This window comes from Nerophis ophidion, linkage group LG21 (assembly GCF_033978795.1).
Source record: "Nerophis ophidion isolate RoL-2023_Sa linkage group LG21, RoL_Noph_v1.0, whole genome shotgun sequence".
NCBI classification, from domain to species: Eukaryota; Metazoa; Chordata; class Actinopteri; order Syngnathiformes; family Syngnathidae; genus Nerophis; species Nerophis ophidion.
In genome coordinates this window covers 23990638-24005266 of record NC_084631.1, presented here as the reverse complement: position 1 = coordinate 24005266, position 14629 = coordinate 23990638, and the positions used below count along the sequence as shown (strand labels likewise).

The following is a 14629-nucleotide window of genomic DNA, read 5'->3' as shown; positions in this document are numbered from 1 at the left end:
TCAAATTTCATTTCTTTATTTCACACAGTTTTTTGCATGTTTGACAAATATATTCTCAATAAAATGTGTTTTAATCTTCAATATATTGGGTCTCTGGAACAGAACAATTACATTGACGTTATTTCTTGTATTTTCGTTGGACCTTTTCGAACAAAAACTGAGGTCCCACGGCTATACGAGTTTGTGAAATGTTGCTGAGGAGGAGCGATTGTGATACATTGAGTATGTGTGTGCATGACCAGTCATGCCATACCCTAGCCTACCTCCCTCAATCGGGCCAGAACGTACCAAACTTCAGCACGGATCAGAGTTTTCACGGTAGCCAAATGTGTTGGACTTCAGTTGGGGTCCCAAGTGTGGCCTCATCTGAGTATGGCTAAAATTCTCTTTCTTTATTGATCATATATTGAATTAGGTGATCGAAATTAGGGTTGTATGAGCACCAGTCAGTGAATTTGTGTTCTTATAACAAGGGTGTCCAAACTTTTAAAAGCTAGGGTCAAATAGATAACAAAGAAAGGATACAATAAGGACGGTGTTGCAAGGCAGATGTCAGGACTTCTTTTTCTGCTAATTACTTCTACCTTAAAGGTAACTCAAAGCACATCTAACCTCATTTACCCGATGATACAACATCAGTACCTCGGGGTCCATCGTCATTGAGAATTGTAGCGACCACCCTTGCAGTTAGAGACTTAGTACAAGTCATTTTTGGAGGTTGAAAGGCGGTTGGACTTAAGCCTTAAGAACTAGAGCTCGGTCCATTTTCCAAGCACACAATTTCCCTCCTTACTCTTACAAGCCAAATATAGTGCAACTTTGAATAACTTTTCTTGGTAAAGTCTCCTCATCACCGTTCTCGTTCTTGTGATCTGTTGGGCTCGTCAGTCCCCCGGCATTGTGCACAGATCCCTGAAAAGAAAACCCCATCTCTCCATGAAGAACGTTTGCCAACAATAAGAACTGCAGTTCCAAAGCAAAGTGAGAGAAAATACAATAATGTTGTAGTAAAGGTCATGTACCACACGCTCTTTTTCTCACACTGGGTACCCAGGGTGGCGGCCCTTCCACTGGGCAGGCACTGTTGTGCTTTCTGGCAGGTTCTGCTGCTGGATTGTCCTGCTCTTAGGCCCCCCAAACTCTCCCATCCTCTGGTTATTGCTTTGCTGGTGTAGAAAAAAAGTCAAGCTAGAGTATTGGCTAATCACCTCGCTGTATGGGGGCGGGGGCCCCTCCAATCGCCTGTGGCTGCTGGAGTTGGCCACACTAATGCCAGAGTTGCAGCTTGGCGGCCTCGGACCGCCCGCACCGCCCGAGCCTTCACCACCCCTGTCGATCAAGTCGCTGTCGTAGATGGTCCGGTTAGGTGGCGCCCTGACTGATTCGCGGTTGAGTTCCATCTGCTGTTCAGGGTCGCGAAGCTGCAAGGTGCAGGGTCCCTGGTACGGTGGTGGCTCCTCGCCGTCCGACAGCGAGATGGTGGGCGGCAGGTTAATCTGGTGTTGCAGGAATGGGTAGGTTGGCTGAAAGCGGCTGAAGCGGTCACGGTGCACGAAGGCAGAAGCGGTGAAGCCATCCCTGGCTTGGGGAGCATATAAAACCTGAGAGACAAAGGAGAAAAATTAAATATCTGCAGATGTCAAGCAAGATATATTATCAACCTTACAACCAGAGGACATTTGTCTTTGCTGTTTTCTTTGGTCAGAGTTACACATTTTGGACCGTTATGAAACATACACATGTCCACTACAGAAGATGCTGGTTCTTAGGAAACATGAACCTCTCTAATCCTGGACTCAGGATTAGAGATGGACTCATCCATCCATCTATTTCCGCTTATCTGAAGTCAGGTCCCTCTCCCCAGCCACTTGGTCTTGCTCCCTCCGGGTGATCCCGAGGTGTTTCTTAGGCCAGCCTAGAGACATACTCTTCCCAACGTGTCCTGGGTCTTCCCCATGGCGTCTTACCGGTCGGACGTGCCCGAAACACCTCCTTCGGGAGGCGTTCGGGTGGCATCCTGACCAGATGCCCGAACCACCTCATCTGCTCAGCTTGATAAATTAAATACTATTTTAGCGTCCAAGGTGTATCAATCAATCAATCAATGTTTACTTATATAGCTTAAATCACTAGTGTCTCACAGACCACCACGACATCCTCGGTAGGCCCACATAAGGGCAAGTAAAACTCACACCCAGTGGGACATCGGTGACAATAATGACCCAGTGGGACGTCGGTGACAATGATGGCTATGAGAACCTTAGAGAGGAGGAAAGCAATGGATGTCGAGCGGGTCTAACATGATACTGTGAAAGTTCAATCCACAATGGATCCAACACAGTCGCGAGAGTCCAGTCCAAAGCGGATCCAACACAGCAGCGAGAGTCCCGTTCACAGCGGAGCCAGCAGGAAACCATCCCAAGCGGAGGCGGATCAGCAGCGCAGAGATGTCCCCAGCCGATACACAGGCGAGCAGTACATGGCCACCGGATTGGACCGGACCCCCTCCACAAGGGAGAGTGGGACATAGAAGAAAAAGAAAAGAAACGGCAGATCAACTGGTCTAAAAAGGGAGTCTATTTAAAGGCTAGAGTATACAAATGAGTTTTAAGGTGAGACTTAAATGCTTCTACTGAGGTGGCATCGCAAACTGTTACCGGGAGGGTATTCCAGAGTACTGGAGCCCGAACGGAAAACGCTCTATAGCCCGCAGACTTTTTTTGGGCTTTGGGAATGTACTGTACATTAAGGATGGGCAAAGTGGGCCAAAATCTATATCACCATATGCTTTATTTTGCAGCCTTCTGCGATAATATGCATCATTAAACATGACTTGGTATGTTTGGCGGCAGAAAAAAAAACTGAGCAACAATAAGCACATATGAACACATGCCATGATAGACAGAAACTCAAAACATGCAACAAAAGGCGTGAGCTCATCTGGTCAAAAGCCGGGCGCCGTTCAGTAAGCCTTCATATCAGGGTCAGCGGGCGGAGGGGGGGTTATGTGTCCGTATGAGTGCATGTTAGGCCTATAAACCTGAAAGTCGCTCCGCTCTGCATCCACGAACAGAGATAACAAGGTGTTCTTGGAGAAGATTCGGAGCGTCTTTCGCTGCACTGGTCTCACTGGGATTTTTACAGCATTTGCAGAGCGAGTCGAATTGCAGATAAGGATTCGTCTATGAATGTTCACATTCATAGACAGGGCATTCAATCAATTGCAACTGGACTGTTGGGTTTGAAAGTGTGTGGTAGTAGATAAGAATTGTTATTGGCTTTGAGCGAGCAAACATTCCAATGGATTTGTCTGTGACTCTCCAATTGATCTTAATTTCGCCTTGCAGATCGGAAAGCTTTTCCGAGGTTTTATCCAATTGGTGATACAATTCCAAAATCGCCAACGTTTGAATGCCCACAACTCTGCCCATCGAATACATCGCAACGCCTTTGGGCTCCTTGAACGGCTGCCAATTTCTTCCAAATTTGTCGATAGACCATAGCGATGTTCAATCCAATCAGCATTTGACCTGTTATCACAGTTTCAAATAGATGTCTTCAACGTCCTGACAGACAAGACTCCCCACCTCTCCCATGAGTTCCTCATGTATTCGGCAGCAAAAGTCCTGTCAGGACATGTAGGTTTCACCGAACCTGAGCTTTTCGTCAAGAAGATCTTATCAATTGAGTTGGGAGACAAGTTCATCAAGTCCATGTTTAGATTTATTTGGAGAATAGTGCAAAAGAGAGTTATTTAGTTGGTTTTCTTTTTTCTGCTTGTGCTAAAGCCTTCTTGTGTACTGCTGGGGGTGCTATTAAAGCAAGTTTATATAGGTTATTGTGTTGACCGCAGGCATTCTGTGATGATCCTGCATGCTTCATGCAGCTCTGCGTCCAACCTGGGTGCATGTCAGAAGTAGCACCACACGGGGGCGCATTACTCCACTCTAAAATAACTGAATGCAAGGGCGGTAGTCCTGAGTGTTTGTGGGTTTCCTCCACATTTTGAGTTCGCCAATTTTTTTTTTAGAATAGTGTACCTTGTACTGACTTTCTTTTTTAGGATTTTGGGAAATTAGGTTACTTGGGCTTCGGAGGGATTTGCTTTTATGTTCTATTTTTCGTATAACATTTCTATTGCAGCTAATACAAAACAAGGAAATGAAAGAGCTGAACAAATGTAGTGTGTATATGCTGCCAGGTGAGGCGGTGCTGCTGATTCATGCACCAAATTCACACATCCTCCTTGTGTTGAGGTCTTTCGAAGACCAACACTATTTAGATCCTCTCAGCCAGCCTTTAGACTTAACTGGTTTACGTATTTCACGGGTATGTGAAGTGTCATCTAAAGCAGAAAACTCTTCCTAGCATTGTTGCTAGTCATGACTGCCGCTGATCAAAAGCTGTGTGCAGCCTACAGATCCCTAGGAGTTCCAGGACCTGAGAGACTGTCGTGTTAAGCCCCTGCAACCCATTTCAGTGGCCTCACGGCAGGCCATTCCTTTAGCACTCAGCCACCAGGTCACAATACTTGGTCCTCTGTTGTTTCTCCATCTGCTCTACCCAGGGGACATTTAACTCCAGTAGAACCACCCGTTTGCCTGCTCTGGACATGAAGACCATGGTTGGCTCCAGTGTTGGTACTACCACAATGCCCAGGGTCCCGAGCTGTTGCAAGTTGGTCCCGCTGGGTCTTCTTTGGGGGCTGATCTTCTCACCGGCTCAAACAGACATGATGGAACACTTGAAGGGGTGCTGCCGATTGCTCTTTAGATGCTCTCTGCTACTGCCCACAGAACCTGGTCATGGCTCCGACGATACCGACCATCTCATAAGAGGTTTGAGAAATAGCTTAGGAAGTGTTGTAAAAAAAATCCTTTGTCTTGCAGAGTTGGTAATTGAGCATGTCATACGCTAACTGGATTGGCAACTTGAAGCGGAATACTTTCACTTGGTCCATGAGTCCTGCTTGGACATACGAGTTAAAGCGACTTTACCCCACCTGGTCACGTAGCTCCTCCTAGATCAGGTACTGAATTGCTACCCACTTCGGCCAACTCCGTAGCCACCAAGATGCTGTTCATCTGCAACCTGGGTATGGCACCTCTATTCTGTTATAACCTTTACACCTCCTGAGGAATCTCTGTAGAGCAGGACTCCTTTGGTTCGGGTGACCTTGAACTTTAGATGAACAAAAGCTGAGCTTGGTCTTACGCCCAAAGTGTGCAATTCTGCTTAAGATACAGAACAGGCCCAGTTCCCTGCACAGGAACTAGCTAATCTTCCTTTCAAAGCCATCCTCCATAGTGACTGGTATTAAACTAGCAGCAGCCAGAGGAGACAAGCTAGTAGATCCAGGCATTCCACTTTTTGGGAAGTCCAGACTTGTCCATTGCCGAGAGCCAAGTGTTGAGGTCATCGCTGCTACAGGTTGAAGGATAGCCTAGGCAAGTTCTTCACTAGCTTTTCTGACACTGATGGAACCTGAGCGTCTCCCACCGTGAAGCAGAATAGGCCAGTCAATTTTTCTTTCCCCAAGACTTAGGACCTGGGCCTCATGTATTATAAGTGTGTATGAACAAAAATGTGGTGTAGACTTTTTCTGTTGGCAAGTGACCTGAAGGTGGAAACAAGTGGCGCCTCACGCCAACTTCATGGCTGGCGATCGCATTTTTCTCAGAGGTGATGCTGGAAAGCACTTTTAAGAAACAAATGTAAAATCAATTACTCCAAAGAATGTACAAAACGATACCATTGAAATCAATATTAGAAGTCTAGCGGTCTTGCACTCTATTTGCAGGACCCAAATTCAAGTCCCGAGTGAAACAGAAGCAGAGGCTGGACCTAGCGGGTTACATTAGCCGACGCTTGATAAAATAAGGCTGTGAATTCTCATTTGTCCAAAAATAGTCGTCTTTGTTGTCTGTTACCAAGTATGCCATGCAGGGATTTGAAGTAGTTTTAGAGGTCTTTGAAGGCTACAAATTAGCCGCATCTTCCATTTTTTTTAGCATTTTTACAATCCTGAAAAATAAGATGTCTTTTTGTTTCTCATAATAATTTGTGAACAATAGGCAAAATTAAAAACAAAAAGTGCAGTTCCCCTTTAACCGGCTCCTGAGAGATTTATCCATTTGACCTGTATCGCTTAGGCATTAGCATGTAGCATTCTATTCCTCTTCTAATAAGAGACAGTGCATGTAAACTTTCCAAATTATTTCGGGATGCGACTGTTTCAGTTTTTTGTAATGATTTATGTGCAAGGAAGCGGTTCTTACCTCTGAGACTCCTTGTCGAGAGTTGCAGTCTGACGGCCACAGACATCCGTCCTACGCAAAATGAAACAAAGATGATGTAATTTATTCAAGAGATAGATGCTCTTAGTCAGCCAGTAAACCTTATAACTGATGATCAAATCTTTGAGTACATATCCATCCATCCATCCATCATCTTGCGCTTATCCGAGGTCAGGTCGCGGGGGCAGCAGCCTAAGCAGGGAAGCCCAGACTTCCCTATCTCCAGCCACTTCGTCTAGCTCTTCCCGGGGGATCCCGAGGCGTTCCCAGGCCAGCCGGGAGACATAGTCTTCCCAACGTGTCCTGGGTCTTCCCCGTGGCCTCCTACCAGCTGGACGTGCCCTAAACACCTCCCTAGGGAGGCGTTCGGGTGGCATCCTGACCAGATGCCCAAACCACCTCATCTGGCTCCTCTCGATGTGGAGGAGCAGCGGCTTTACGTTGAGTTCCCCCCGGATGGCAGAGCTTCTCACCCTATCTCTAAGGGAGAGCCCCGCCACCCGGCGGAGGAAACTCATTTCGGCCGCTTGTACCCGTGATCTTATCCTTTCGGTCATGACCCAAAGCTCATGACCATAGGTGAGGATGGGAACGTAGATCGACCGGTAAATTGAGAGCTTTACCTTCCGGCTCAGCTCCTTCTTCACCACAAAGGATCGATACAATGTCCGCATTACTGAAGACGCCGCACCGATCCGCCTGTCGATCTCACAATCCACTCTTCCCCCACTCGTGAACAAGACTCCTAGGTACTTGAACTCCTCCACTTGGGGCAGGGTCTCCTCCCCAATCCGGAGATGGCACTCCAGCCTTTTCCGGGCGAGAACCATGGACTCGGACTTGGAGGTGCTGATTCTCATTCCGGTCGCTTCACACTCAGCTGCGAACCGATCCAGCGAGAGCTGAAGATCCCGGCCAGATGAAGCCATCAGGACTACATCATCTGCAAAAAGCAGAGACTTAATCCCGTGGCCACCAAACCGGATCCCCTCAACGCCTTGACTGCGCCTAGAAATTCTGTCCATAAAAGTTATGAACAGAATCGGTGACAAAGGACAGCCTTGGCGGAGTCCAACCCTCACTGGAAACGTGTCCGACTTACTGCCAGCAATGCGGACCAAGCTCTGACACTGATCATACAGGAGTACATATTATAAAGTAAATATATAAATAATAAAAATAATAAATAAAGTATTATCTAATCTAATCTATTAGTAACAAGATATGTTGGTATCGATTTCACAAATGGTACACAACAGGTGAAGGACAGAAAGTGTTTATTAGACTACTCGCGAAAAAAAGGCAGTCCAGTCTTTGGATAGCGGGCGTCACTGTTAGCGATAGCGCCAAAACTTAAAAATAGTACATTTTTTTTACTATTTATGGAGTTAAAGGCCTACTGAAACCCACTACTACCGACCACGCAGTCTGATAGTTTATATATCAATGATGAAATATTAACATTGCAACACATGCCAATACGGCCTTTTTAGTTTACTAAATTGCAGTTTTAAATTTCCCGCGAGTTTCTTGTTGAAAACGTCGCGGAATGATGACACGTACGCGTGACTTCACGGACTGTAAGGAAATAGCGCGGCACCAAACACGGCTAAAAGTTGTCTCTTTTCATCGCGCAATTACACAGTATTCTGGACATCTGTGTTGCTGAATCTTTTGCAATTTGTTCAATTAAAAATGGAGAAGTCAAAGTAGAAAGATGGAGTAGGGAAGCTTTAGCCGTTAGCCACACAAACACTCGGTGATTCCTTGTTTAAAATTCTGGGAGGTAAGGCTTTACTATGGATCAGAGCGGTCAAGCGCACATGGTTTCCGACCACTTGCCAACCGGCAGGTTTCGGTGAGAAAATTGTGATAAAAAGTCGCCTCTTACCGGAGCTCTGTGGAGTTTGAGCCGTCCTTGTATCTGCACTGACTTCCCTCAGACACTGGCCTCAAGACACCCCTTGGACACACCCTTCCGACTATCAGGTACTATTTAATCTCACTAAAACACTAGCAACACAATAGAAAGATAAGGGATTTCCCAGAATTATCCTAGTAAATGTGTCTAAAAACATCTGAATCCGTCCCAATGCAATCGCCTTTTTTTTTTTAAACATTTTTTTTATTTTTCTATTTTTTCTGGTCCTTCGCTATTAATATCATCATCCACAAATCTTTCATCCTCGCTCAAATTAATGGGGAAATTGTCGTTTTCTCGGTCTGAATAGCTCTTTTTTTTGGTAGGTTCCCATTATAAACAATGTGATGACATGAGGAGCCCTCACACCGGTGATGTCATTGTCTGCTACTTCCGGTAAAGGCAAGGCTTTTCTATTAGCGACCAAAAGTTGCAAACTTTATCGTCGATGTTCTCTACCAAATCCTTTCAGCAAAAATATGGCAATATCGCGAAATGATCAAGTATGACTCATAGAATGGACCTGCTATTCCCGTTTAAATAAGAAAATCTCATTTCAGTAGGCCTTTAAAGCAACTTAAACTGAACAATGTGATCAACTTTAAAACTGCTCAAATGATGTTTAGGGCCTCCCAAAACTCTCTGCCATCCATTATACAGAACCTATGCCAGAATAGAAATGATCACCATAGTTACAGTTTAAGAGGAAACAACAAATGTTATTTGCTTAAATTTAGAACAACTTTAAAAGCAATGTGCATTTCAGTGCGTGGAGTCAGTCCGTGGAACAACTTAGGGGACAAGTTAAAATAGTGTTCTAACATGATTCAATTTAAAACACTGTTTGAAAAAGAAGTACGAAGGGGAAAGAGAGTTATGGCCTCAGCACAGAGCGATGGGAGAGAGGTGTATGGTCAGAGAGTGTTTGAGCCTGTGTGTGCGTGTGTGTGTTTTGTGTCTCGTCTTGTCTCATAGTAACAGTGGGACTATTGTATTGTTAGTGTACAGGAGGAGTTTTTGTTTGTATAGTATTGTTCTTGTGTTATATTGTTTATGTTAAATGTGGAATGAGTGAGAGGGGTTGGGAATTATAAGCATCTGCTTCATCCAACCCCTTTTCAAGCCTTGCATAAATACCTCTGCCAAAATGTAAAAAAAAAAGTGTGTTGTTGTACTGTGCAGGTGTGAAATATATGCTTCAGATCAATTCAATTAAAAAAGCAAGCAAAGCTGGAATACCTTCTTCCGGGGTTGAAGTTGTGCATTTTTTTTCTTACTGTACCCAAAATTAAGGGATGTAAAATATAAAATAACGTATTTTCCGGACTATAGAGCACACTGGTATATAAGTCGCACCGACAAAATGTTATAGGAAAAAATATGTTCCATATATTAGCCTCACCAGACTATTAGTCGCAGATGTATACAGTACGTTGTGAAACTAGTTATTTACACAAATATTTGGTAAATTTTTATTTACACACCTTAATTGATTCCAAACAGTGTCTGATGATCAAACAAAACAGAAGTCATCGTCATGGACCCACTAGCTGCAGAAGCTAGCTCTCCAATCAGCTAAACAGACTCAACAACTCCACAGATTTGGTGAATTTACTGAGGAATTTGTGAAACCGAAACAATAAAAAAATAACGCTATTGTATGTCAATACTAACAGACACGTATTGGCATGTAAGCTAATGCTAACGGCGCTAGTTTAATTACATTACGATGGCACATCCAAATATGCATGAAAACACTCCTACAGACATCACACGTGGCACACTTCAGTTGTTTTAGTTATATTGTAAACCTTACAAACGCTGCTTGGAGTGATGAATGAAGAATCCATGCGAGTAGAAAGGCTATGGAAGGCTGGAAGCGAACACTGTACTACGGTTGGAAAAAAAAAAGTAACCCGTGAATAAAAAAAAAGCACCTGCAAATACACCTACTAGGTGTGTTTGCTTGTTTTTTCCCCAACTACTTTTATCATGGCTGTTATAGCGAAAAATAAAAACCATAAACTAGCCGCAGTGTTTCTTAAGCCGCAGGGTCCAAAGTGAAAGCAAAAAGTAACCGCTTATAGTCCGAAATTTACGGCTTATGTGACCCAAGTACTGAATAAAAAAAAAAGCTCGGTGTTGCGGAGTCATCATGAATCAAACAGTGGCAACTAATTCATGAAAAACACAAGAAATGAAGTAGCAAAATATTGTTCACTTTTTAGTGATGAAGAAGAAAAGATGCAGCATGAAAATAGCAACAAGAATAGTTGCAAGATTGGTGTCACAAAATCTATATTTAAAATTGATATTTAAAATCGGTATTTAAAATCCCAGTTCTGCCACACTTTTATGCACTCTAGACTGAATCGTAAATAGGGGTGTAACGGTACGTGTATTTGTACTGAACCGTTACGGTATGGGGGTTTCGGTTCGGAGGTGTACCGAACGAGTTTCCACACGGACATATTAAGTTGTGTAAACGAGGCACAACACACGGCATGCTAGCAGCTACTGTAGACTGACCATACGTTCTCTTTTCACCGGATATGTCCTCTTTTGCGGGGCTGTCCGGGTGGAGTTTCTTAAATGCCTCTAATGTCCGGCATTTTGAGTTAGGGTTGTGTGTAGTATCAATGTACGTTCAGGGTTAAGAAGGGGTTAAAAACAAAAAACATTGTGCACGCAGCAGCATTCGTGAGGGAGGGGCAGAGACAGAGAGAGTGAGGGAGTTATGATTAACGCGCATGCGTCGCCAGGCTCTGCTTTTTATCCATTGATTTACAGCGTGGCGCAGTGGAAGAGCGGCCGTGCGCAACCCGAGTGTCCCGGGTTCAATCCCCACCTAGTACCAACCTCGCCACGTCCGTTGTGTCCTGAGCAAGACACTTCACCCTTGCTCCTGATGGGTGCTGGTTAGCGCCTTGCATGGCAGCTCCCTCCATCAGTGTGTGAATGTGTGTGTGAATGGGTAAATGTGGAAGTAGTGTCAAAGCGCTTTGAGTACCTTGAAGGTAGAAAAGCGCTATACAAGTACAACCCATTTATCATTTATCAGATTTGATTTTTTATTATCCATGGCAGGGGTGTCAAAAGTGTGCCCCGGAAGCCATTTGCGGCCCACAGCTTATGTTTTAAAGGCCCACGGCACAATCTAAAAATACTGTTAAAATATACAAAAACATAACAAAAGTGAAATAAAAAAGCTTTAAGGCTAAATGTAACTTAGAAAAAGTTGCAACGTTGACTAATAAAACAAATCTGTTTTTTTTCTTTCAAAGTGTCATTGCTCAAAACAAAATCGATCGATCCATCCATCCATCATCTTCCGCTTATCCGAGGTCGGGTCGCGGGGGCAGCAGCCTAAGCAGGGAAGCCCAGACTTCCCTCTCCCCAGCCACTTCGTCTAGCTCTTCCGGGGGGATCCCGAGGCGTTCCCAGGCCAGCCGGGAGACATAGTCTTCCCAACGTGTCCTGGGTCTTCCCCGTGGCCTCCTACCAGCTGGACGTGCCCTAAACACCTCCCTAGGGAGGCGTTCGGGTGGCATCCTGACCAGATGCCCGAACCACCTCATCTGGCTCCTCTCGATGTGGAGGAGCAGCGGCTTTACTTTGAGTTCCTCCCGGATGGCAGAGCTTCTCACCCTATCTCTAAGGGAGAGCCCCGCCACACGGCGGAGGAAACTCATTTCGGCCGCTTGTACCCGTGATCTTATCCTTTCGGTCATGACCCAAAGCTCATGACCATAGGTGAGGATGGGAACGTAGATCGACAAGTAAATTGAGAGCTTTGCCTTCCGGCTCAGCTCCTTCTTCACCACAACGGATCGGTACAACGTCCGCATTACTGAAGACGCCGCACCGATCCGCCTGTCGATCTCACGATCCACTCTTCCCCCACTCGTGAACAAGACTCCTAGGTATTTGAACTCCTCCACTTGGGGCAGGGTCTCCTCCCCAACCCGGAGATGGCACTCCACCCTTTTCCGGGCGAGAACCATGGACTCGGACTTGGAGGTGATGATTCTCATTCCGGTCGCTTCACACTCGGCTGCGAACCGATCCAGTGACAGCTGAAGATCCCGGCCAGATGAAGACATCAGGACTACATCATCTGCAAAAAGCAGAGACCTAATCCCGTGGCCACCAAACCGGAACCCCTCAACGCCTTGACTGCGCCTAGAAATTCTGTCCATAAAAGTTATGAACAGAATCGGTGACAAAGGACAGCCTTGGCGGAGTCCAACCCTCACTGGAAACGTGTCCGACTTACTGCCAGCAATGCGGACCAAGCTCTGACACTGATCATACAGGGAGCGGACTGCCACAATAAGAGAGTCCGGTACCCCATACTCTCTGAGCACTCCCCACAGGAATTCCCGAGGGACACGGTCGAATGCCTTCTCCAAGTCCACAAAGCACATGTAGACTGGTTGGGCAAACTCCCATGCACCCTCAAGAACCCTGCTGAGAGTGTAGAGCTGGTCCACAGTTCCACGACCAGGACGAAAACCACACCAAAATATTGAATCATAATCAATGTTGTTATGAATTATTGACCTATCCAAGGTTCCGATTACTTCACATCAAATATTCCAATAAGAAAAATATTTTTGGTGGAAGATTTTGCAAATTTGGTAAAAAACAAAAAAATTATATTTTGTTGTTTTCTTACTGTACCGAAAATGAACCGAACCGTGACCTTTGAACCGAGGTACTTACCGAACCGCAATTTTTGTTATTATTTATATAATGCTTCACTATACCCGGAATGATACCCAAAGCGCTTTGGAGACGTGCCTCACATCCAAAGACACCGGAAACAATCCTGGACTTTTCTGACACGCCTGCCATGTTTTTCAGCTACGATGAAACAGGCACACAAACATAGACACACACACACACTCACTGACCTGCTGCAGGAAGCGGTCTGGCCCGCCAGCCTGAGTCTGCGTGGTCACGAAGGTGGAGATCTTGTGGTGGTTTAGCAAGCAGATGATGAGCAGCACCATCACTGTCATCACAACGACGATGAGCACGATCTGAACAAACTCCAGTTCAGCTACACAAACACACAGACACAACAAAAGGAAAGATGAGACGCTGACAACAAAATCCTTCTCTTCTGAGACTTTGTGAACACGTGGAGGGGCGATTGCAATACAGTTGGCTGTGCTACACACGCGCATGTGTCTCCACGCTCTTTTGCGCAAGATACCCCACCCCCAAAATGCACGCACCCACACACACCGTACATGTACACCCCAAATGTTACTGTACAAACGATCGCACTACAGTGGACTAGGCTTTGTATATGTGTTTGTTTGTGTGTGTGTGTGTGCTTTTTTTGATTGATTGAAACTTTTATTAGTAGACTGCACAGTTCAGTACATATTCCGTACAATTGACCACTAAATGGTAACACCCTTCAACTTGTTTATCAATTCATGGTGCGTGTTTGATAGTTAAAGGCCTACTAAAACCCACTACTACCGACCAGAAGTGGGTAGTAACGCGCTACATTTACTCCGTTACATTTACTTGAGTAACTTTTGGGATAAATTGTACTTCTAAGAGTAGTTTTTATGCAACATACTTTTACTTTTACTTGAGTATATTTATAGAGAAGAAACGCTACTTTTACTCCGTTCCATTTATCTACATTAAGCTCGCTACTCGCTACTTTTTTTTTATCGATCTATTAATGTTTATTTTGGTTAATGACAGAGCTTCAAAGTAGGATCCACGCATGCCTGCGTTTCACCAATCACATGCAGTCACTGGTGACGTTGGACCAATCAAACAGAGCCAGGCGGTCACATGACCGTGATACGTAAAACCCGACTTAAACGTGTTGACAAACTTATTCGGGTGTTACCATTTAGTGGTCAATTGTACGGAATATGTACTGTACTGTGCAATATAATAATAAAAGTTTCAATCAATCAATCAATCAATCAATCAAATCAATGAATGCCTGCTGAGGCTATGGTGCTGTTAAGTTATTGTGGCTCAATGTGCCATTTTTTTATTTTATTTTAATGTATTATTATTTAATATATATTATTGTTTTAGTTGCTTAAGAGATATTCCTGTCTCTGAATTTGCTCATTGCTATTTTTATGTTTTTGTGCATTATTTGTTGCCGTAATCAGGTAACTCATCAGTTACTCAGTATTTGAGTAGTTTTTTCACAACATACTTTTTACTTTTACTCAAGTAAATATTTGGGTGACTACTCCTTAATTTTACTTGAGTAATAAATCTCTAAAGTAATAGTACTCTTACTTGAGTACAATTTCTGGCTACTCTACCGACCACGCAGTCTGATAGTTTATATATCAATGATGAAATATTAACATTGCAACACATGCCAAATTACAATTTTAAATTTCCCGCAGAGGTTTCT

At 44.5% G+C, this 14629-nt stretch overlaps 1 protein-coding gene across 2 annotated transcripts in view; it reads right to left on the bottom strand.

Moving 5' to 3' along the window:
* ldlrad4b (low density lipoprotein receptor class A domain containing 4b) overlaps window positions 1-14629 on the bottom strand; it is a 45359-nt gene continuing 30730 nt past the window's right edge. For both annotated transcript variants that reach the window (XM_061882284.1, XM_061882285.1), the window contains exons 2-4: window positions 13134-13282; window positions 6279-6329; window positions 1-1601 (exon numbers count right to left, since the gene is read on the bottom strand). In XM_061882284.1, coding sequence (XP_061738268.1) covers window positions 1038-1601; window positions 6279-6329; window positions 13134-13282 — 764 coding nt within the window. In that variant the 3' untranslated portion in view covers window positions 1-1037. The remainder of the gene's footprint in view (window positions 1602-6278; window positions 6330-13133; window positions 13283-14629) is intronic.